General features: G+C 45.9%; 1 protein-coding gene across 2 annotated transcripts in view; it reads right to left on the bottom strand.

Annotated features, from left to right (window-relative positions):
* Positions 1 to 15,312, bottom strand: part of CD93 (CD93 molecule) — a 32,530-nt gene extending 17,218 nt beyond the window's left edge. The window contains exons 1-2 of one of the 2 annotated variants that reach the window (XM_025932454.2): positions 13,020 to 15,310; positions 7,841 to 12,770 (exon numbers count right to left, since the gene is read on the bottom strand). In XM_025932454.2, coding sequence (XP_025788239.1) covers positions 12,746 to 12,770; positions 13,020 to 14,941 — 1,947 coding nt within the window. In that variant the 5' untranslated portion in view covers positions 14,942 to 15,310 and the 3' untranslated portion in view covers positions 7,841 to 12,745. Of the gene's footprint in view, positions 1 to 7,840; positions 12,771 to 13,019 lie in introns of those variants that run through there. The other variant, XM_086701554.1, reaches the window with a different exon arrangement.
* Positions 15,313 to 24,098: the final 8,786 nt, after the last annotated feature.

Here is a 24,098-nt window from a genome sequence, read left to right as displayed (position 1 = left end):
GCTGCTTCCCTAAAAGTACTCGGCTTAAAGCCAAAGGGTAGGGTTTGGCTGGTCATCTCAAAGAAGGAAATGTGTAGTTAGATGATTTACAGAACTGCAGAAGGGGGATGGTGATAAAAGAAATAACCCAATAATGTGAATTTTAAAACTCCATATTCCTTATATGGGAGAGGAAAGTGGGTGTGGAGCAGACAAGATATTTTCTTCATGGTATTATTGAATGTTTTGATGGAGGTCAGCAAAATGAAGGGGATTAATATTTCTTGTGCTACTTTGGAGAGAGGTAGAGAGAAGATTGGTCACAGAAGAGGTACCTCCCAATCATTAAAGCTGAGTGCAAGATATAGACAAGTAACCAGCATTGGAGACAATTCATACAGTTCAAGGCTAACTTCAGAGTCATTCATTTTTTATTACCTCTGCAATAATGAAGCCCAACTCAATCATGGTTCCCTGTTCCATAAAAAATACAGATCACAACTTATAAACTTTTATTTTTATCTATAACATCACTAACCAAGAGTTTAAAGTCAACTTAATGATGGTTTCCAGAGGGGAGGAGCTGGAGAGATGGATGAAATAGGCGAAGACGATTAAGAGTACACTTTTCATGATGAGCTCTGACTAATGACTCGAATTGCTGGATCATTATATTGTGCACCTGAAACTAATATAACGCTGTATGTTAACTATATTGGAGTTAAAAAACTTAAGAAATATAAAAAATAAAATAAACTTAATGAGGTGTAATTTACATACAATAAAATGTACCCATTTTATAGGTATGGTTTGATGAGTTTTGATAAATACAAACACTCATGTAACCACCACCCAATCAAAACAGAATTTTTTTTCCCGTAAAGTTCCCTCAAGGTCCTTTGTGATCAGTTCTCATTCCACTCTCATATAACCACTGATCTACTTTCTAGCATGATAGAATAGTGTTACCCAGTCTAGAATTTCATAGACATGGAATCATGTGAGTTATAGTCTCATGTGTCTGGTTTACTCTGCAAAACATAATACTTTTGAAATTTACCCATGTCATTGTTGTGTATAACAAAAGTCTTCCTCCTCTTCTCCTTCTCCTCCACCTCTTCCTCCTTCCCTTCCTTCCTCCTCCTTCTCCTCCTCCTTCTTCCTCTTCCTTTTCGTCTTCTTCAGAATATTTCACTGTATGGTAAAAAGCTCAATCTTTATCCATTCACCTGCTGATGAATTTTTAGGTAGTTTGCAGGTTGAACCTCCATAAATAAACCTCCTGTGAGTATCTGTGGCCAAGAGTTTGTATAGATGATGGTTCCATTTCCCTTGAGTAAATATCTAAGAGGAGACTGCTACATCACACATGTATATTCAGGTTTTTAAGAAACTAGTCTATAGTTTTGAAAAGATTGCTGCATTCCCATGGGCTTACATGACAGCCTCAGTGGAGAAGTAGCCTTTGAGGGCAAGGCACAACTACAGGGTGATTCGCACATGCTTTGTTCCCTCCTCCTCCTCTGCCATACACAAACACATCATTTTGATCCAGATAGAAGATGGATGACCACTCTGGGGATCAGTGAAGGTGTGGTCATGGTATCTGCCCTCAGATCATGGTGAGTTGCAGGTGGCACGATCTCTCTGGGGATGGCAGGCAGCTTTGTAGAGATTCCAGTCCCAGTACTTGTGTGTGTGTCAGTGTGTGTCTGTGTGTGTCTCTGTATGTGTGTGTCAGGGGAATGCACAAGCTTAAGTATGTGCGTTTGGACATAAAATATTATTAAAACTACCCACAATTGCTTCATGCTCCACCTTTCTTATCTTGAATAGGTTGAGAGGACAACCAGTCTAGCTTGTTGCTGGTTGACACTTTTTCAATTATAGCTCCCATTCATGTTAATTGAAGGCAGTGAAACCTAGTGATCAAGACTGACACCACCAGCTTCCATCCCTACTTCATCAGCTGGCATCTGTGTGACCATGGGCAGGTTTCTCACTTCCCTATCTAAAGTGAGAATAGTAATAGGGCCTGTTTCTCAATCAATAAATACTATTTTCACATCCAGTAAGTAGTAAAAGTTAAATGAATGGTTTCCCCTATGTGGTTTTAATAACATGTCACATGAAATAATATATCCAGTTGGTCTTTAATTTAAAGAATATTTATGACTCAACTATGTGTGAAGCACTGTGTGAGGCACAATAAGGATGCAGTCCCTTCCCTCTAGCACCTTATAATCTCTTAGGAGGCCATAGCCACTGAGCCAGCACTTGAGAATTAAGTGATTGAGGACATTAGATAGAACAATCCAGAAAGAGAACCCCTTTCTTAGAGTCCTGATTCCCCCTGAGAAAATCAGTCTATGACTTGTGGAAGAAGGAAGGGGTGTCTCAGCTGGATGTAAGGGACAGGTGAGGATGCTGCCAGTGCTTAACCTGTAGCCCTTAGGCTTTTCACTGTGTGCGGGTCAAGTCCCATCTGTCTGTGCCCCATCCCTGTACCTGATGGCTTCCTCAGCCCTTCTACCCATAATGTTTGGTAGTCTGGAAGTGCCAGCAATTACTCACCACCACCCCTGAGGGCAGCCCCCTCCCCATTACAGACAGGAATCAGTGTATGAATACCCTGGTTCCCTTGTCCTGCAGGTGGAATGACCCCTCTGGGTTTAATACATTTCCTAGAACTTCCATGATTACATGACTCTACCAATGTTCCTCATACTTCTAAGGAAAGTACTTGCTTTGGAATCCTTGTATCTAGCTCTGCTTTTGGGAGTTGGAGTGAAAGGAGACTGGAGGCCAGATGGACATTAAGGTGACAGTCCAGGGGAACTGTAGTGAAGGCTTGAGTATGGGCAGCATCCTGAGACAGACAGGGTCAGGCTGAGCAGACTGTGAAGGGGCAGTTGATGGTCTCTGGCTGCTGGTAGGGGAGAGAGAGGTCACAGATGTCAAGGGTGCAAACAGGACCATCCAGGGGTGGCATTGGCTCACCCTGCCTGTGATACTGCTCCAATGCCCTGCTTTCTCACCATTCAACACTTATTGAGCACCACTGTATGCAAGGCCCTGGTCTAGATGCCTGGGGTATATCAAAGACCACTGGCCTTCTGGAGCTTGCATATATATAAATATGGATGATAAATAATGCATCGTAATTATGAAAGGAAATTATAAGCTATGTTAGAAGGCATCCAGTGCATTGAAAAAAAGCAGGGCCGAGCAAGCATCCCTGGGAGGCTGGAGAGAAGGAGCATAACCCACTGAGACAGAACAGAAAGTGGAAAGTATGGAAGAAAAGTCAGGAGACACAGAAAAGAGAACCACCTACAAATTGTTTCCAGAATAAGAGAGTCAAGAGAAAAGACAAGAGGCATGCTCACAATAGTAAGAGAAGAAAATTGCCCTAAACTGAATAAAGCAGAGGTTCTCCAGGAAACAGCAGCAGCTTCACCTGGAAATCTGTTAGAAATGTAAATTCTCGGGCTTCATCCCCAACGTCCTGACTCAGAAACTCTGGGCTGAGGCCAGCTCTGTGGGCTTCAGCACCCCTTGTGGGATTAAGCACCCCTTCAGCACCCCAACACACACATGTTCAAGTTCACAAAGTGCCAGAATAAAGCACCCTCCTGAGATGGGAATGTTCTAGCACAGGCAGGATGGGAAGAAGGACCACATCTGTACACCTGACGTGAAACCTCAGAACACAGAAGGAAGTGAGAAAATAATAAAAGCATTCAGCAGTAGAATAGAAAAGAAAACAAATTGCTTGTGAAGGAAAATAATCATATGACATCAGCCTTCACACCAGGAACAGCCTGCGAGAATGCAAGGGCTCCGTATCTACAGCGTTCCTGAGGATGATAGTTTACAGGCAGTCCCCAACTTACCATCACTCCACCTAGGTTTTAGGCTTTATGACAGGGTGAAAGCAATACATATTCGGTAGAAACCATACTTTGAATTTTACATTTTGATCTTTTCCCAGGCTAGTGATATGAGTTACAATCCTCTCTCATGATGCGGGGCAGGGGTAGCTCCCACTCAGCCACACCATCATCAGAGTCAACAAATGGTCCACTGACAACCATTCTGCTTTTCACTTTTAGCGCAGTATTCCATAAATTATATGTGATAGTCAATACTTTATTATAACATAAGCCTTGGGTTAGTTGATTTTGCTCAACTGTAGGCTAATGTAAGTATTCCAAACATGTTTAAGGTAGGCTAGGCTAAGGCATGATGTTGGGGGGCGGCAGGAGGTCAGGCATATTAAATGCACCTTTAACTTACAATATTTTCAACTTACAATGGCTTTACTGGCATGAAACCCCATTGTAAGTCAAGGAAAATCTGTATATTACAGAAATCATTATCCAGGTAAGCCATCATTCAGTCGGGAAAAGAAGTATTTCCAGTAGCACAAGGTTGCAGCAAATCTAGCCTTCAATGGCCCCCTCAGTAAAAGACAAAAAAACAACCAACCAGAACACTTGGTATTTAACTCCACTCCTGTGAAATTCAAGAGCACTTGGAATTAGGGGAGGGGGAGTGGAGAAGGAGATCATGTACAATTCGTAGCATCTAAATAGGTGTTGATCATAAAAATGTATAGAAATCAAACAGTAAAATTCAGATGCAGTGAAGGTGGGTGATAGTGTTGGAGGTTAGTGTAGTTTGAGAAGAAGAGAGAAGAAATCACAGATTGCTACGATTGCTCCATATTCTTGTCATTTCTTTTTTCAGGGAGAAGGATATAGCTATTAATTAACATTAGATATAAATGGAGAAATACAGGTTTAAGTATATGAGGCAAAAATTAAGATGAGTCATTTGAAGAATACAATCAGTCCTTACAAATTTCCATACTATTAAGGTAGAAAATAGACAAAGAAATGTCAATCAAGCCAATAATTGATTAAAAAGAGAGAAAGAGAGAGAGAAAGAGAATAGAAGCACCAAAAACACATTAAAAATAGAATAAACAAAATAAGCTGCTGCAAATTTACTAGTAATCTCAGTAACTGTGAATAGGCTAAATCTCCCATTAAAAGACAAAGATGTTTGATTGGATAAAATGAGGGGAAAATCCAGCTTTGTTTTTACAAGAGACAAACAAAGGAGACACAAAGAAGCTGAACATTTGTTTTTAATTTTTTAAAAATGAAAAAGTATTCAACAAATGTAACCAATTAATCAGGTATATCAGTTGTGATAGACAAAATATAATTGATATGAACTTGTTAAGAAAGGTATACTTCATATTGGTAAAGCATCTGGCAATACATATCAATCACTTAACCACACAGTTTTAAGTAGAAAGCAAAACTGGTAGAAAGGTCAGCAAAGTCACACCACCATGAGAGAAGATGACAGGGACAAAGTCAATGGAAGAGCCTGATGTGGTCAACATGCAGAACCTGCATGCAGTGCCCACACTGTGACCAGAGAAGGCAGGCCAGGATGCCCAGAGGTCATCTGCTTGGGGTGCCCATGCTGTGACCAGAGGAGGCAGGCTGGTACGTCCAGGGGTCATCAGCGTGGGGTGCCCACACTGTGACCAGAGAAGGCAGACCAGGATGCCCAAGTCATCTGCTTGGGAGGGCAGATGATTGCTTTGACAAGAAAGTGAAAGACTTGATTTGTGACATAATGTTTTTGGGAAAGGAAGACCCTGGTGAAACAGGGTAAAAGGCACAATTATTTGCTCTACCTCACAAATTTTATTATTTTCATTTGTTATTTGAACATAGAAGGATTTCTACAGCACACAAGTCATCAATCAGCTTAACATTATGATATGAATTATGTGGACAGGCATAAAACGTGAAGTGGGAGAGATAAGCAGTGCTTCGCAGGAAGAGCTGGCAGGATCATGATACAAAGGGCATTGGTCTTCAGCCAAACTCGGCGAAACAGAGCTATGCCTTCTGTGAGTGTGGTCAAGGAAGTTACAGATGGCAGTGAGGACAAATGGCCCCCAAATATCTCAAACTGAAGTGGAGATGTGTGAATGGTGACCCAATGACCTTGCTGAGTCATCCTTTACCTTGCTGTTCTCTCTTTCCCTCTCTCTCTCTCCCTCCCATCTCTCTGCTCTCTCCTTTTTTTAAATCTCTGTTTCTTCTATTCCTTCCTTCCCTTCTTGCATTCCTTCCTTTCTTTCTCCTTCATTCCTTCCCTCCATTCCTCCCTCCTTTCTTCCCTCTCCTTCTATCTGTCTCTCCTTCCTTCCTTCCTTCCTTCCTTCTTTCCTTCCTTCCTTCCTTCCTTCTTTCTTTCTAACCACGCAGTTGAATTCTATGGACCAGTTTCAACCAGAAGAGAAGATCAACATCCAAGTCAATGGTGACAGATTTCAAATAAAAACCCCAAAACTAGAATTTGGGGTTGGGCAGCAGCTCAAGGTGCTGCAGCTGTGGGGACCCAGAGGCTCAGGTGAGGACATGTATGTGCAGCCCCGTGAAGAGCATCCTGTCAATTCAGGCTCCCTGGGAGTGGTTGCTGGCCTCATGGGTTATCCTGGCTCTTTCATTTCTTTGCTCTCCTTTGCTCACTTTTCACCACTTACCTGTCCATCATTTCCTCCACAAAGGATGGCCTGGGGGTATAAGGAAGCTGTGAAGGGCTAATGGAGACTTAGAGTATGTGGGTTTATTTCCTGTGCTCTGTCCCCTCTTACTGAATAAATTTAAAAGTAGGTTGAGAACTTGATATGTTCATCCATCCATGTTAAACTCCCTGGCATGTGCATGATACATATGTGAGTCTTGTATTTTAATCTACATGTCATCTGTTACAAATGGACTTTGTTGTGCAATAAATATAACTCTGTATAAATTGAATTTCCTTGTAAATGATTCATATTTGAAATATTTATCTAATATTGTTATTTTAGTTAGCAGATAGCAAAAGTCACCAAGAGACGTTAAATTTGGCATTTTTGTTCATGGGCTTTTCCTAAATTAGGAAACACCGGCCTCGGGTTTTTCTGTATGAAAGAGAAGAATGTTGAAATTGTGGTGTGTGTGTGTGTGTGTGTGTGTGTGTGAGTGTGTGTGTGTGTGTGTGTGTGTGTGTGTTGGGGAGCAGCGATGGTTGTTTATGTTAAGATATAATTTCCAAATGTATTTTGTCACTCACTGGACTGCTAACAGGATCAGCTTTCTTTAACTCTAAGAAACGAATGGTCATCACACGTGTCCTGTCCATCTGCAGGACAGCAGGATCCTATCCAAGCCCTGTTCTTACCCAGCACCATCCAAGAGGCAGGCAGACTCAGATCTGAACACCTGCTGCCCTGGCATCCAGACACAGTGAGATTCGTGCAGCCAAGCTGGAGGGGATCAGGTTTGCCTGTCCAATGAGTTAAACAAACTGAAAAGGCTTTGCTGACAAAGTGGTGACAAATGCTCCTATGCTAATTAGGGAATGGTGTGCTCACATCACACCAGTTGTACATGTTTAATCCTGCACCAGGTGTCCCCTGTGCAGTTAAAATGATGTGGGGAATTAAACAGGCAGAGAGGCATGGGGCAGTAGACTCCAGGTCAGAAGAAAATATCTGGAAGCATGGAGTCCGGCCTGGCTGGGTTCAGCAGCTAGGACCCAGGACACACTGTGGCCCCATCCCTCTGAATGTCCCTGTTCCTGTGGATAGGGCCTTGCCCCAACCTAGCTGCTTTGGGGTCAGTATCACAACCAGTAGGTAGAGATGCAGAAGTGGAACAGCCAAAGTACATTTTTTTTAGCAGCTCTTTGAGAAGGGAAACGGATATGCTTAATGGCCATGAATGTAAGTCCTTCAGTGTATCTTGAGTTGTTATGAAATAGATTGAAACAAGGTGACAACAACTGCAGTCCAGAGTTTATTAGGTTAGGCATGTGACATAAAACACAAAGGACGGCAGGCTTGCTGCTTGTCGAGGCGGACTCGATATGGCCCTTGGTTTCTCAGAGTTCCGAGGCCCTGTGCATCAGCCAAGCCTGCCCTCCCCCCGCCTGGGAAACAGTCGGGCCCAGGACAGAAAGACGTCCTGCACAGAAATCCCACGATGGCAGAATTAGTGGAACAAATTTCAAATACACAGATTTAAAAATACTAAATTCTTATCTAGCATTTGTGAAGGGATGACTGACATTTACAGTCCCATTGAGTGTCATAGAACAAGGCCTTGCAAACAACCTAATTCAAGTTTCAGTCAAATGTGCACCAAGAACCCAGTCCAGAAGAATGGTGGGCAAGATTTGTGGAAAGGAAATGCTTGCCCCCTTGCAGATAAAGAGGAACAATGTGAGAAAGATATTCTAGAGTTTTTTTCCTAGAGGAGATGCGCATGATCCCCAAGAACAGGTCAAAACACAATGCACTTTTTAAAAAGGCACTTCAGCGTGTATTAGTTTTGGGAATCTGGAACAGAATATGGTATTTGATTACAGAATATGTGGAGAATTCTGATTATCGGCTTTTTTGTTTGTTTGTTTTGGTTGACAAATGCCACAAACCACATTGCTATAAGCAGTAGGTTTTGCAGCCAGACAGGGACAGATGTTTTCAAGGATCATATCTCGGATTCCCATGCTAATCTATTGTTTAAGGTGATGGAAACATGGAGGGGACATTACACCATTTTGCAGCTGCTAGAAAGCCATGCTTTCCTGTTTTCCTGATTTAGACAATGGAGAAGCTAAGGAGAAAAATAATAGGAAAAGGCTGTCCTATATTTGCTTTTAAAAATGCATTACTTTGAATGTAGTACATTTTTGGGAATAAAAACTCCTCTGTTCTCGGTTTTCACAGAAACGTTTATGGGAAAGAGGGTTGGAATAAAATCAGCTAATGATCACATCTATATTTTCCAAAGGTAACGTTCAGTGATAAAAGTGCAGGTGCCACCAGAATGAGTTCAAACAGGGGCTCCTGACTGAAACATAAGAATAGTAACACACATGTGCGTGTTTCAGGGACAGAGATTCATTTCCAACCTAATTCTTCCTGTACTGTGCACATACAACGCTCACATACATGTTTAACTTTTTATTCCACCTTTTTGTCTAATCATGGACAGGATGTTAGCCTGCATCCCTCCCGTTCTTAAGGCAGAACCCACTTAAGTCACCCACTTGATGCTGAAGGGAAAACACGATGTGGATGTGTGGTGCCAGATGCCACAATTGTGATGATCAGGCATGTGGGTGAACCAAAGGGACACCTGCAAGGCCATCTTTTGCCTCAAGGTCACGATGTTGAGCAGGGGTGGGTGCATCCTACAAAAGACCTCACTGGGTCCAACTCTTTCTTTTTTTTTTTTTTTTAATTTTTTTTCAACGTTTATTTATTTTTGGGACAGAGAGAGACAGAGCATGAACGGGGGAGGGGCAGAGAGAGAGGGAGACACAGAATCGGAAACAGGCTCCAGGCTCCGAGCCATCAGCCCAGAGCCTGACGCGGGGCTCGAACTCCCGGACCGCGAGATCGTGACCTGGCTGAAGTCGGACGCTTAACCGACTGCGCCACCCAGGCGCCCCAAGGGTCCAACTCTTTCAAAGGCATTTTCAGATAATTGCCCCACCTTTGCTTTTTACACTCCTCAGATTCTGGAGCGAGGCTTGTCCAGCATCACATGTTTAAATGAACAAGAAAAAAGAGCAGTGATTATCTCTCAGTTCGGGAATGAACATAGTGGGCTGCATGTTTTAGGAGTCGTTCTCCCTTTCAATTATCTTCCTTGGGAGATGGAGAGAGGGGAGAGGGTGAGTTTCTTCCTAATATAAATTGTCCAAGAGCATCCTAGAATTATTGAATTATGGGAAATTCTATTTGGGCAAAAATATCCATTGTCTTTAAGCCTGTTGCCAAATGGACCTGTCACCTTTTCCCCATCACCCTGGCCGTTCTGCTGCTCTGCAGGTCAGGGACAGAACAGCCCTCAGTCTGCCCCAGCCCAGCCCAGGCACACAGTTGGAGGAGTCTGTGCACAGCAGAGTCTACCTCTCCCATGCTCCAACCCCTCCATTTCCCAGGCTGTGTCATGGCCGAGCCACCCGGGGAGCTTCTGTATATATAAATGGACAGTTTGCCGACAACTAGTTTGTCAATGGCCACGTGGCCAGTGGTTCATCCACTGCTGGGTCCCCATCTCCCCAAACAGTAGTTCACATCCCTCATACAAAATGGCAGCAGTATCAAAGGGGAGAACAGTATTTGTTTGAGGCCAGTGGTTTTCATCAGATAAGGTCATCCAATTCAGGGATCTTGGCCACTGGTTGGAGCTTCCGGGAGAGAAGGTAGGGCTCGTCTGCTCACGAATGGACTGATTCTGCTAGAAGGGATTTGGGGAATTATTTATCGGTCCATTTCTCCCCTTGTGTGTTTCACAGTGGGTATCTGCGGTCTGCCTGACATCAGGGATAGGGCTTCACATTCCCACGCACAGAGGGATTTGAACACAAAAGTCAAAAATGGGGCTGGGCAGTAGAAGAAGTCAGACTCCGTAAAAATGAGAGAGCATGTTTGGGGACCTCAGCCAGTACAAGGTCCCACAGGCCCTCAGAGGGACTTAGGGGAAGCCTAAATAGGAATGTCTTCTTTCCCCTAGTGATAAGGGTAGAACTGTAAAAGCCTGGAGGCAAAGCTGTTGAATTTGCAGTTAGTTCAAGTAAGTGCACATATTGTCAGCAATGCCTCTGGCCAGCTCTGAATAGTGGTGTGGTTGGTTCCCACACAACAGACAGCCAAGGGTCCTGGGGCCAGTGGATATAAGCCTTCGTCTCCTGAGTGTTACACACCAGTATTTCAACTGAAACCTAAACAATATTAGATGTCTTTAAAAAGCAAAGTTCCAAACACCTTGCTAAGTCCTCCAAAACTTTCATCTTTATGTATACTCACTCCTTCAGTTACTCTTTTTCCTAAAAAAAAAAAAAAAAATCTAAACTATAGAATTTACATTTCAATATTGGCAAAAGGATATTTACTTAACTCTGAGGGCCAGCCATTCACCTGGTAGCTATTCCTGCCCCAGGTGTCCGCCTCTGGAACAGATGTGTTTCTAAGGCAAAGCCAGAAACAATAGGGCACCCTGGTTTTGAGAGGCAGACTTGGGAATCCCCGGAAGGAAACACATTCCTAATCTGTTCTGCGTGGTGACAGCAACAAGCCTGCAGGTGACCTGAGTCCTCCTGGTGCTACTCAAGCGGTTGTGGGCAGAGAGGAGAGCGCTTGTTGGGATGAGCGCTGGGTGTTGTATGGAAACCAATTTGACAATAAATTATATTAAAAAAAATTAAAACTCCTCTAATATAAAGTAAAAAAAAAAAAAAAAAAAAAAAAAAAAAAAAAAAAAAGCTCTGATCATCAGTGAATCCCACGGCTACTTTCCAGTGACCCAGGCAGAACCACATGAGAAGGTAGTGCTCTCCACCACTACCTCAGGAGGGGAAATCTTCACAAGCAAGCATTTAAAAAGGAAGATATAAATTAAAATTGCTTCAAGCAGTTTTTATGGTTGCAAAAGATTTGAATTATTATTTTTCTCTCTCCTTCTCTTCTCCCCCGCTTTTTTAAGAACAAGAGAAAAATATGACAAATGTTCTTTAAGCAGCACAGGGCCAGCGTCCCTCCTGTCTGGTCCCTGACCTGGTTGCAAGCTATAGCCACAAATCAGGAATCATGCCCTCAGGAAGCAATACCAACTGTGAGCTGTGTTAAAATGCTTTATGATGCCAGCTTTCAAAGCTCAGCATCTCATCTCCCTCATACAGTGTTAACAGTCAGAATGAGAGACTTCTAGGGGCTTCATCCATCTACAATCAGAGCATTTAAATCCAGAGCACAATGCAGGGAAGGCAGGTGGCATAGGAGAGACGACTGTGACTTTTCACCTTGTGCGTGTTCACCTCATCAATAGTGTGTGTTAACACAAGTGCATTTAGATGGATTGATTCAAGTATTTGTGAAACAAACCTCAGGCCTCTCTCTCCAGCTTTTTGGATTACTGGCTTTCAAAAACACTTTCAACTCACTTCATCCTTCTCCCACACTTTCCAGACTTCACTTGCAAAGAAACCCAAAACTATTAGCAATGTTAAGAACTAGGAAATGCAATTTGTAAACTTCCAGCATCCTTGCTACTTGAGCAGTCCAGTGTACTATGGTCATTCTGGAGGATTTCAACAAGGTCAAGCTTATCAGGGCTTGTGATGGGAAAATACATGAATGCAAATGTAAAGAAATGTTTCCAGTCCTCAATATGTTCCTTTTGACAAAAAAAGAAAAGAAAAACTTTTTACATCATTAAACAATGATTTAGTCTCTGTTATACCAAGAGGAACAAATCATTTCAACACTAATTAGCATTAGCAGACAGCCTTTTCTCCTCAGATGTTCAAGCGAGCAGGGAAGCAGTTTAGAAGGAGCCCCATTAGCACCTGATTTGTAACTCCCTCATCCAGAATCAGTGGGAAATGTGAAATTGGTCACATTTGAATTTGCAAAGGGAAAGTGAGTAAGAATTGTTAACATCCACAAAATACCCGAAATCACATCCCAACCCATTGCTTCTACTTCAGGATTACCACGCACAAGTAGAAAATAACCTGTATATTCCAAGGTGCTAGGCTTTTAAGAATGTTTACAACTGTTTGCTAAGATTCCAGTCCAGTCTTTGGGAAGGATGTGGGTCGCCCCTTCCGATGGGGTGTGGAAAGCTCTGAGGATGATGATGGCCGACTGGCAGTGTCCCTGGGGCTGCCTCACCTTTCAGCAGTCCGTCCCTGGCGTTGGACTATGGGAAACAATGATGACAGTATTGGAAGCCGCTTTGACCTGCCTTGCACATCTAGACCCTGGGAGAAACCCGCGTGGTCCACGCACCAGGCAAGGAAAGAGCCTCAGTGAGTGCCTCTGGGCCAAAGGGTTTAGACAGCGCCTGCCCCTTGTGCTCCGCCTGCTTTGTATGGTGGTCCTTGCCCTCCCACCTCCCTGCACCTGCCCACCCTCCTGCCCCCTGTAGGTGATCTGAGGCCTCCTTTACCTGTACTGATTCTCCAAGGCCCTGTTCTCAGCCCGCTCTGGAGCCCAGGAGTAGCTGTCAGCAGCGTTCTGGGGCTTTTTCTCCTTTTCCTCCTCCCTCTTTGCTTTCCGCTTGCGATAGACCAGAAGTCCAAGAGCCAGAGCCAGTAACAGTAAGATGGCTATCACTGTGCCCAGGATATAGAACAAAAGCAGCTTTTGCCCATCGGTGCCATTGTCACTTTGTTTGGACATGGAATCCTCATCCATATTCTCCCCACGATCTGTGGTAGCCTTGGGGTGATGGGTGCTGGGCTCCATCCATTCGCCAGGGGGCCCACTGTGAGCCAGCATGTCAGGCACAGTCAGGGTGGTGGGGGCCTCAGATGAGAGGGAGGGACTCTTCATGGTGGATGCCTCCTTGGAGGTGCCCTCGGAGTCCCTGGTGGGCCTGGATATTGTGGAAGAATACACAAGATTCCCCTCTCTATCTCCCATATCCTCTCCCTGGGGAGGCCCAGTCTGTGGTGCCAGAGATGTGGACCCTGTGGTACACGAGACCCCATCCGGGCCCAGCTCCCAGCCCGGCAGGCAGCTGCAGCGGAAGGACCCCTGCGTATTGAGGCACAAGCCCTCACAAAGGCCATGCTCCAGGCCCTCACACTCGTCCACATCCAGGCACTGGGTGCCATCCTCCTTAGCCAGGACATAGCCCTTCTTGCAGGAGCAGTAGAACGAGCCATCTGTGTTAGTGCAGCCCTGGGCACAAGGCGAGTGGCCAGGGGCACACTCGTCCACATCCTGACAGGCCTCCTCCCCAGGGCCACGGGGCTCGTAGCCCACCCAGCACTCACAGTGGAAGCCCCCGGGGGTGTTGACACACTCTTGTGGGCAGGGGGAGTCCTGGCACTCGTCCACATCCACACAGTCCTGCTGACTTGAGTCCAGCTGGTAGCCTTGGGGGCAGAGGCACGTGTAGTTCTTCCTGTGAGGTCCCAGGACACAGGTGGCTGCCCCTTTGCAGGGACTGGAGCTGCAAGGGTTCCGGGAGGCACAGGTCACCAGGTCGTCCAGCAGCCGGAATCCCGGCCGACAGCCACAGCGGAAGGAGCCATCACCACCCTCGAAACAGTCTTGCTGGCAGCCCCCGTTGTTGAAGCTGCAGCCGTACTTGGGGCTAACACAGAGGGGGCCTGAGCTGCCCCAGTCGAACACATCTGAGGCCTTCTCCTTACACAGGAAGTAATGCTCCCGACCCTCGTCCCCATCCCCACAGGCCACGTTAGCCACAGAGGCAAAGGGCACAGTGTCCAGGGAGGAGCTGGTGGCCTGGAACGGGGTCCTGTATTCCACCCGGCCTGGGCCCCCCAGAGCCAGAGGCTGGCACATGCCTTTGAAACTGAACTTGCACACAAAGCCCTCGATGTTGCTTCCAGGAGAATTTGGGCTCCCACAGGGGCCCTCAGACCATTTGGGGAGGTGGCTGGCATGAGACGGCAGAGACAGATAGAGCAGCAGGGATACACAGCGCCTAGAGATGCAGGAGCTCCTGACCTCCCTGTTCCAGTTGGTGTAAAGTGTGTCTTCCCCGCCGCCCACCCAGCTGAAGCCTTTCAGCGGCAAGCTGGAGTCTAAGCACTTTCCCTTTTCGCGCTGGAGCCCGATCCAGAACTTGCCCATCCGAGCTTCTAGGGCCTCCTCCAACTCCAAGAGCTGGGCCAGGGCTCGCTGGATGTGCCAAGCCTCCTCTTCACTCTTCACGGTGGCCAGGTTGCCCCCATTCTTGCTGCAGTGACTCTGGGCCTCGGCCGCACTCAGCTTGCCCCAGTGGGCTGTGTAGCAGGCATTCCCCGCGCACACCACAGCTTCCCTGGGAGCTCCAGCCCCCGCCCAGGGCTGGCCCAGGAGCAGCAGCGGCAGCAGCAGGCCGGCAGAGGTGGCCATTATGGCTCCGTGTCCCCTTCAGCGGGAGGCTGGCAGCCTTGCAGTGACAGCAGCTGAGCTGAGAGGAGAACTGAGGGCTCCGACGCAGACGTTCAGGCACAGGGAAGAACACAAAGACCGAGGGCTTTTCACATCCCCCTGACCCAAGGCGCATCCTGTACTGTTGTACTTCTTATTTCTCACCGGATACTGGGGCTTCCTGCAGTGAATAGTTTTCTGACTCCTGTTGCCTTCATCACGGTTTTGTTGTTCGTAAAAGAGGTCAGGCGGCTGTGTTGGGTCCCTGGCTAATCGCTGGGGAAATGCAGAGGCGTGGGGGCAGACCGTTGCAGCTGGGAGACACCCTTCTGTTTTATTTGGGCTCCCTTGTCTTCCCCATCTGCAGGAGGAACTTAAATGGCATGCTACAGAGTGAGTGGAGACTTTTGGGGACTAAGAACTTGAAAAAGCTCACTTAGTAACCCATAATAAAATTCCACTTTGGTTTGCAAACAGCCAGAAGAGAAAAAAAAATTCTCAGACTTGAGACATGAGGCCACGGATGGTTATAATTTTCAGCCTTTTTTAGAAGCAAACTGGATTTTTCTTCTGCCTATCTCATGTTCCCTTTGGCTTTGGAAGTCTTTTTTCTTTTATCCTCCCCATCATGAACTTTAAATAGATGGGCAGTTTTTAAATAGGAACCGGGCCGTGGGAATCACAGAGTGTCTAACACAATGCCAAGCTCCTAAAGAACATTAAAATAAATAGGGTGAAATTTGGCAGTTTTCAGGGTTTTGTGGTGCATATATTGTGTTGTGAGGTGGCAGTGTCACAAAAAGGCATCAGAAAGAAAAAAAGAAAATGCTTCTGGCCTCATGGCCCTGGACTGGCACTCCTGTCTCCCAGCTCAGAGTTACCAGGAAGGGCCAGAGTTCTGAGAATCCTGGTCACGGCAGGCCCCTTCCGCTCAGCAGCTCATCAAAGGCCCTTGAAGAAAACAAAGGGTGTTCCTCCTGCAGTTCTTCCTGCAGATGTGTTACTCACTGGCGCTGTCTTCGGTTGGGGCACTTCCCCTAGAAGTAGACCCTGACTCAAGGACTGGGGACAAGTCATTCATTTGAGAGGGCAAGTCAGGCAGGGAATGGGGGTACCAACACAGGGTGCCTGAGTGCATAGGTGACACTGGGGCTCCTGCACTGTGGTCTCTGGAACACCTGCATCAGTTTTCTGAGCCAAGGAGAGGGGGCTGTGGCAGCTCTCCTCCAGCCCCTTTCCTCACTGGAGGCAACAAGTTCTTGGCACTCTGGACTGACAGGAAGAACCTGGCTGACCAGAGGCAACACTGAAGAGAATTGCAGGGAGCTGCCAAGGGGCTATGGGCATGGCACCAGTGTCTGCTACATCGGCCCTCCACAGAGATCTGAGTTTAGGGTGTTGTGAAGATAATGAACTTGCTGGCTTTCGCCTCCCCAAGGCATGCGATGCCCATCTCAGACTCTTGGAGATTCATCAGAGGTGTTCCTTATGTTCTTATTTTAATAAGATATTTGATATAGTCCAGAGATTCTCTCCCAGAACCCATAGGATACTCCTGTGTTCTTTGGTGCCATCTATCTACCCACTCACCTATCCATCCATCCATCCATTCACCCATCCATCTAACCACCCACTCATATATCCAACCATCCATCCATCCATCCATCCATCCATCCATCCATCTATACACCCACTCACCTATCCAGCTACCTAGCCAATGTTATTTAAGCCTCCAGCATGCACTGGGCTGGGCACAGGGATTAAAGGAGGGAACTCCTACCTTCATGACCCTTGAAGTCTGTTATATTAGATAACTATGAACATGTTGAACAGTTGTAGCTATGACACGTACACAGGGAGAAGATGAGGGTGTCAGCCAAGGTACTGACTTGGTTGGGAAGTGGGAAGTGGGAAGTGTGACAGTCTCCTCTGATGGAGAATGGCAGTGAAGCTGGAATCAAAAAGAAGAATAGCGAAGAAGGGGAATGATTTCTATCTGGGGTAACAGCATGAACAAAGGCCCTGTGATATGAGGGTTGTACCCTTTACAAGGGAATGAAAGAAGGGCTGTAAGACCAAAGCCTGAAAAATGGAAAGGAGGACCCAGTCAAGGAGAAGCTCTGTGAGTTCAAACAATGAAAATTTGGGGTTTTGTTCTGAAATCCATGGGGAAACACCCAGGGACCAACTTGTTAAGACCTGCATGTAGAAGATTGGGGAACAGGTTGATGGACCCCAGCAATGTGGGGGAATCACTCAGCAGGCAACTGCCGATTTCCAGGCACATATGACAGTCACTTGACCTGGGCTGGTTCCCCTGGATTAGGGATAGCAGATTTAGTGATAAGGATCCAGAACACTCTGTTCTTGGCAATGGATGGAGTAGGAATAGAGGACATGGGAGGTACCCAGTAGGACTTCATGGCTCTCTGCTTATACTACCAAGGGTTGGGGGTCCTAGAAGGCTGTGTCTACTGGAGGCAGAAAAATGGGACCTGGGCCAGAGAACAATTGGAGGGAGGCTGCCTCTTGGGGCCTAGAGTCTCCCTGCCTCCTCAGGACTCTGCATTCACCCCCTTGGGAAGATTGGGAAGTAGCCAGACTACTTATTGTCTGTAGAGCACAGAGCTAGATTCCTCAGCAAACTGTTGTGATCCTGCAGGACTCATCCAACACATTGCTTGGTTGGTGCTTAAGGACGTGGGTTGAATCAGTGACTTAGAACTTATTAACCAGTCAGACCCCCAGATCTTTGTCAGGGTATTCCTTTGCTGGCAGTCCTTCATCTTTCACATGGGAACTTTCAAATCAACTACTCTTCACTTAGCCAAGTGTTGACATCATAAAGAAGAAAGTGAAGCAAGGCCATGTGCTCAGTTTATCTATTCATTAACCCAGGGAGAATTGTAAAGCATCAACTGTGAGAAAGACCATGTTCAGTGCAGAAAGCTGCCTTTTCTTAGGCTTGTGGATTCTACTTTATTATCTCCAGTAACCTGGTTATCTAAGCCTCACTCTTGATCCCCCTCATCTGCAAATGACATGGGAACAGGGCCTTTGGATATCTTTCTTACTCTAGTGTCAACAACAGTGAACTCATGTAGTTATGTATCATTCCCTCCTCTGGAGCTGGGAAGAAAGCAGACTAGCAAAAGAGCAGGGACGGAGTCCACTGCTGAGCCCTCAATATGTGGCACAAGGAACCAAACCATCTGTCTAAACCACAAGAGTGCATTTGGCCTCATACTGACCCACCGAATGTTGAATGCAGAACAGTTTCTCTGTTATCTCCTCTCCCCCTGTACCTCACATCTTCTGAATTTCCCTCTGATCCTTGATCCTTCAGTCTCTGCCTGCTGAGCTTGGCTGAGTTAACTCTCCTGGCACCCCATGGCCTGATGTTTCTAGCTCCAGGTGTCCTACTGTCCTCTCCCTGCTGTATACTCCACAAGGATGTGGCAGGAGCGTCAGCATGGTGGGGTTGGGAGCACAGTGCTTTTGCCTGTGAGCTCAGCAGAAGAAGGAGAGCTTACTTTTACCAGATAGAACTTGGCTAAGTTCACAAAGGATTGAGGATTGTTTGGATACCAACTTGGAGGAAATTCTGAACATCACATACTGAATTCCTCCATGGATGACAATTTATTACATTTTATTTAAAATGTAGATTTTAGGGGCGCCTGGGTGGCGCAGTCGGTTAAGCGTCCGACTTCAGCCAGGTCACGATCTCGCGGTCCACGAGTTCGAGCCCCGCGTCAGGCTCTGGGCTGATGGCTCAGAGCCTGGAGCCTGTTTCCGATTCTGTGTCTCCCTCTCTCTCTGCCCCTCCCCCGTTCATGCTCTGTCTCTGTCTGTCCCATAAATAAATAAAAACGTTGAAAAAAAAAAATTTTAAAATGTAGATTTTAGGGGCGCCTGGGTGGCGCAGTCGGTTAAGTGTCCGACTTCAGCCAGGTCACGATCTCGCGGTCCGTGAGTTCGAGCCCCGCGTCGGGCTCTGGGCTGATGGCTCAGAGCCTGGAGCCTGTTTCCGATTCTGTGTCTCCCTCTCTCTCTGCCCCTCGCCCGTTCATGCTCTGTCTCTCTCTGTCCCAAAAATAAATAAACGTTGAAAAAAAATTTTTTTTTAAAAATAAAATGTAGATTTTAGGGGTGCCTGGGTGGCGCAGTCGGTTAAGCGTCCGACTTCAGCCAGGTCACGATCTCGCGGTCCGTGAGTTCGAGCCCCGCGTCGGGCTCTGGGCTGGTGGTTCAGAGCCTGGAGCCTGTTTCCGATTCTGTGTCTCCCTCTCTCTCTGCCCCTCCCCCGTTCATGCTCTCTCTCTGTCCCAAAAATAAATAAATGTTGAAAAAAAAATAAATTAAAAAAAATAAAATAAAATAAAATGTAGATTTTATCAAATCTCTCTGAAGATTGATAATTAAAAAACAGGAATCAGCAGTTGGAAGACCAGAGAGCTTTCCTTGACAGATCTTTGAATACAAGCCACTTTACATGTTCTAGAATAAACGTAAACCTAATAGCATGGTGTAAGCACTGAGCCATGACCCCAAACTGTCTACTTTTATTCTGGACTCTTAATGAGTACTCTGCTCTTTCTTTTTAAATTGTCCTAAAATGTACTTCATACAATGTTCGGAATGGATCCATTCCAGTCTCTAATATGGGGATAGTTTAATCTCAATTATTCTGGAGCACAGTGATCGGTTTGTGGGTCATTCAGGCATCTGATGTCTCTTTTTCTTTATTCTCTAAACTAAAAATTGAATGAAGACATGTCCAAAAGGTACACTGCATTTTTCCTGACATACACAGCAGGTATCCCCAATATGTATGTTCATTGTCCCCCTTTTGTATCTTCACTCAGGAAATGTATGTCAGCACCTACTATGTGCCAGGCTCTGTTTTCTGCACAGGGAGGAGGAAGGGACATGGGTTTCGGTACTATTTGATTTTGCACCAGACAGGTAAGACAGAGGACAAGAGGACAGTCCTTGGTAGAGAGGGACAGGCTGGCCGGCCACAGGCTGTCAGCAGCAATTGTCTTGCTGAGTGAAGGACACCTTCTAGAGGTGACCCAGGTAAGTGGGGGGCCTGAGGTGGCTGCCAGGGAGCGGTGCATTTCACAGGGTTTGCAGGCAATTTCAAATAGTAAAGTACTAAAACTGATTCAATGATGGTCTTGTTTTTATTGTCTTTTTACTTTTGCCAATTCCCACCAATTCTAAACAAGATCAGTGATAAAATTCTGCTCCCCAAACACACACACACACACACACACACACACACACACACACACACACACACCTCTGTTGCTCTACATTCTAAACAATTGTGGTGGTTACTGTTATTTTATTTTTTTTAAAGCTTATTTAGTTACTTTGAAAAAGAGAGAGGGGCAGTAGAGTATGAGTTGGGGAGGGGCAGAGATAGAGAGGGAGAGAGACAATTCCAAGCAGGCTCCATGCTGTCATCATGGAGCCCCACACAGGGCTTGAACTCACAAACCACGAGATCATGACCTGAGCCAAAACCAAAAGTCAGACACTTAACTGACTGAGCCTCCCAGAAACCCCTGTTTAATAATATACATGCAAGCTTCAGTGCAGCACCTTGTAATTACATATCTTTTAATAAACATTGTATTTTCTGTGGAAGCTTATTTGGGAAATTCCCAGTGGCAAAGCAGGACTCCACCCCACATGGACCACACCTTCCACAGACCTGTGGAGCAAGTTCACAGTGGCGGGGAATTGTTCAGCCGGCTCAGTCTCCAGCTCCTCTAGCAGATTCCCAACAAACAGTAACAGCACAGAGTCTGTAGAGAGAAAGACACAGAGCTCAAGCCACTTGTATTCCATCACTGTCTGTGGCCACTTGGGTTATTTGTAATTGAAAGCTTAAACCAAGAGAACAGAGATAGTTAATTGAATCTGAGTATTTTTTTTTCTTTTCAACTGAAGCTTCACCTTTTAAAATAAATGGTTTAAATTTTTTTTTTAATGTTTGCTTATTTTTGAAGAAAGAGAGACAGAGCATGATTGGGGGAGGGACAGAGAGAGGGAGTCACAGAATCCGAAACAGACTCCAGGCTCCAAGCTGTTAGCACAGAGCCCAATGCGGGGCTTGAACTCACAAACCATGAGATCATCACTTGAGCTGAAGTCGGTTGCTTAACCAACTGAGACACCCAGGTGCCCCTAAAGTACATGATTTTAAAATGAAAAAACAGATAAAGAAAACTCACTAATAGTGATCGTGACATGATCATTTCTGAAAGTTATGGCATTAGACAGAAGAGTGAGCCACTGCACTCACCCACCCAGCTTGTGGATTTTTTGCATTGAAGGGATAGAACACATGCATCCTTGGTTCAAATCCCACTGGGTCACTTAGTAACTGTGTGACCTTAGGCAAGCTGCTGAACCACTCTGTTATTCATTGTGTAGTAAAACAATCTGTGACCGTTTTCTCAAATGCAATGGGAGACAATGCAGTGTCATTTTCCTAGGTCTTTGTGAGGATTATTAAATGAGCTCATACCTCAAAAGCACTCAGAACAGCGCCTGGCAGGAGGTGAGCTACCATCACACCAGGAGACTGAGGAGCTGAGACAGCCCAGACTCTCCTTTTACAAGAGCTGGAGCCTCAATCTGGCCATTTGCTGGCTTTGGGATTGAACCCAACCTCTTCACGTCCAGAGATGTTGATTTCCTCATCTGAAAAAGGGGAAAATAAGAATCAAGATACCATCATGTTGTGAGCATTAAATTCAAGGAGACAATAGCTGTTAGCACTTCCTGTGGAGGCTGGGGCAGAGCAGATCTTCAGGAGACAAGAGTCACTGTTACTGTGAATGCAAGGAAACAGAGAAGAGGCAGGCTCCACACCTCCGGCCAGTCCCCACTGAAGAAAAAATGAAAGGGACAAAAAGGCCCCATTACATTTGGTAGAGACTTGGAGATTTTCTTTTTCAAAGAATTCCCTGCCTTCAAGTCTTGTTTGGCTCCTTGGCTGGTTAAACATTCTTCCTTAGAGCATTATTGATTTTTCCACATTTTGTAAATAATCTCCTAACGTGATTTATCATGCACAATATTTATAGAAAACTTGACCGGGCTGAATGTTGTTTTTAAGGTTAACTGGTGTTCACCTCCTGACAACTGGCTTTGATAAGAAAAGGCCACTTGTCAGGATTTGGAAAGAGATAAATCACAAAGAGGAATAGTGCTTTTCGGCAGGATCTTTTTTCTTTTCATCTCCAGCAACAGCTCTGTGCTTGAAATACAAGGTTGTAAATCATGCTTCCATGGCTAAGCTGGGCAATTTGCAGGATCTCTTTGGCATTTACAATATTCTCAGCGGTTCCAATAAGCTGTCATAACAAGTTAGTCCGATTTAGACAATATAGTTTCATAGAAATGCAAATGACCTCTTTGGCCTCACGCGCCAAGTTTTGATTCTCAGTAAATGAGAAGAGTAACACTGCAGTTGTTTGCAAGGAGGTCTCACAGGTTGAATAGATAGAATTTTACTGCTTTCAGGAAGCTGAGTGGGCAGTCTTGGGGGTTCCTGAGAAGTATAGACTAGATGTAGAGAAGCAGACGTCTCAAGCATCCATCGAGAACAGGCCAGATACCAGGTAGATCCAGGACATGCTGAGTGGGTGCTAAACCATTTGCAACTGGGAGCCTGGGCTGCAGAGGAGAAGAGTGTCCTGCTCCAGGAGCACACAGAAAAGACAGGCCCCATCTTCCTAGGTCAGGACTGCTGCCTGGCCTCAGTTGGCATCCTCAAACTCACCTCAACTACAAACAGGAATGATAATTCCCACTTTCTGTAGTTGTGATTGCTGGCAAATATGACACTTCCTAGTCATGTGACTTTTGCAAATATCTTTCCTCTCTGGACCTCAGTTTCCTAATATGTAAATGATGTCACACAGCCGGAAGCATGTGGATTAAATGAGATGACAAAGTAAAGGTTTTGGAAGTCAGTTCTTCACCAACAATTGCCATCATTAGCCCTGCGAATAGAGTCTCACATTCACTACGTGACAATTTTATGATTACGGTTATTTCTGCTCTAGTTGGTTCTGAAACAGCCACCACGAATACCCCAGGGGTAGCACAATGCCCAATAGCCCTGAACGGGACCCAAGGAGGTCCGACTGCCTGCTGTGGGGGCCTGGGAGGTTGAATGGGAGAGGAGCCAGCCAGTGCAGACAGACCATGGCCATAGGTGTCTTTAACCCAGGACCCCAGGCAGATGTGTGTAGTGCATGGGGCACTGTGTGTGTATTCAAAGACAGCACCATGACCTGAGATCTCAACATGTGCCCAGCAAATTTTTCCTGCCTACTGTGGGATTGAATTGTCCAGAAGTTACCACACTGTATTTTCCCTCAGTGGTGCACTGTTATGCCAATCAATCACCCTTGCCACTGGGGTTACAAGTTGCTGTTGGCACCTAGGACCTGCTGACCCCATATGGGTGCTTGGAGGCTGCTTTTCTGCAAGGACACTGATGCTTCAAAGGCCCAGGCCCTGCTGGCCAGGTGGAGACAGAGGAGGCAGCAGGGCCATTCAATTGTAACTGCCGCTCAAACAGCGCCATCAGAAGGCTCATGCGTGGACTCCTGACTTCTGGAGCAGAGCCAGGCTCTCCTGGAAATGAGCTGGGAGCTCGCCTGCTGGCTGTGAAGCATTCAGATCCACAAGTCAAGAACTGCAGCCAGAGTGTACAGGGTTCCCTGAGTGCCCTGAGGGCTCCCTAGAATCTGATCTTCCTGATTGGCCCAGACTATTCCATGGAAATGTAAACTAGACACCCCCCTCTCCTGTCTTCCTGTAGCATGAGAAGTCAGAGTCCCTGGGGTCTAGATAGAGATACACTGTGAATTCTCCTCTGCTGCCTGGTCCAAGCTCTGTGACTTCGGGGGAGTGACTCAGCTCTTCTGTGCCCTTATTTTTCCATCTACAAAAGGCTACTGTGTCACTCTGACCCTTTTCCACACAGTAGGAGGAGGTGAGGGCAGGAGAGGGCAGACCCTGGAGGAGATCAGCCCGCATTCATTGCCTCTGTCACAGCATTTACTGGGCAAATGAAGAAGACTCCTGTTTTCATATCGTAAAAAAT

Source organism: Puma concolor, chromosome A3, assembly GCF_028749965.1.
Source record: "Puma concolor isolate L17-30 chromosome A3, mPumCon1.1.hap2, whole genome shotgun sequence".
NCBI classification, from domain to species: Eukaryota; Metazoa; Chordata; class Mammalia; order Carnivora; family Felidae; genus Puma; species Puma concolor.
This window is presented reverse-complemented; position numbering and strand designations above follow the sequence as displayed.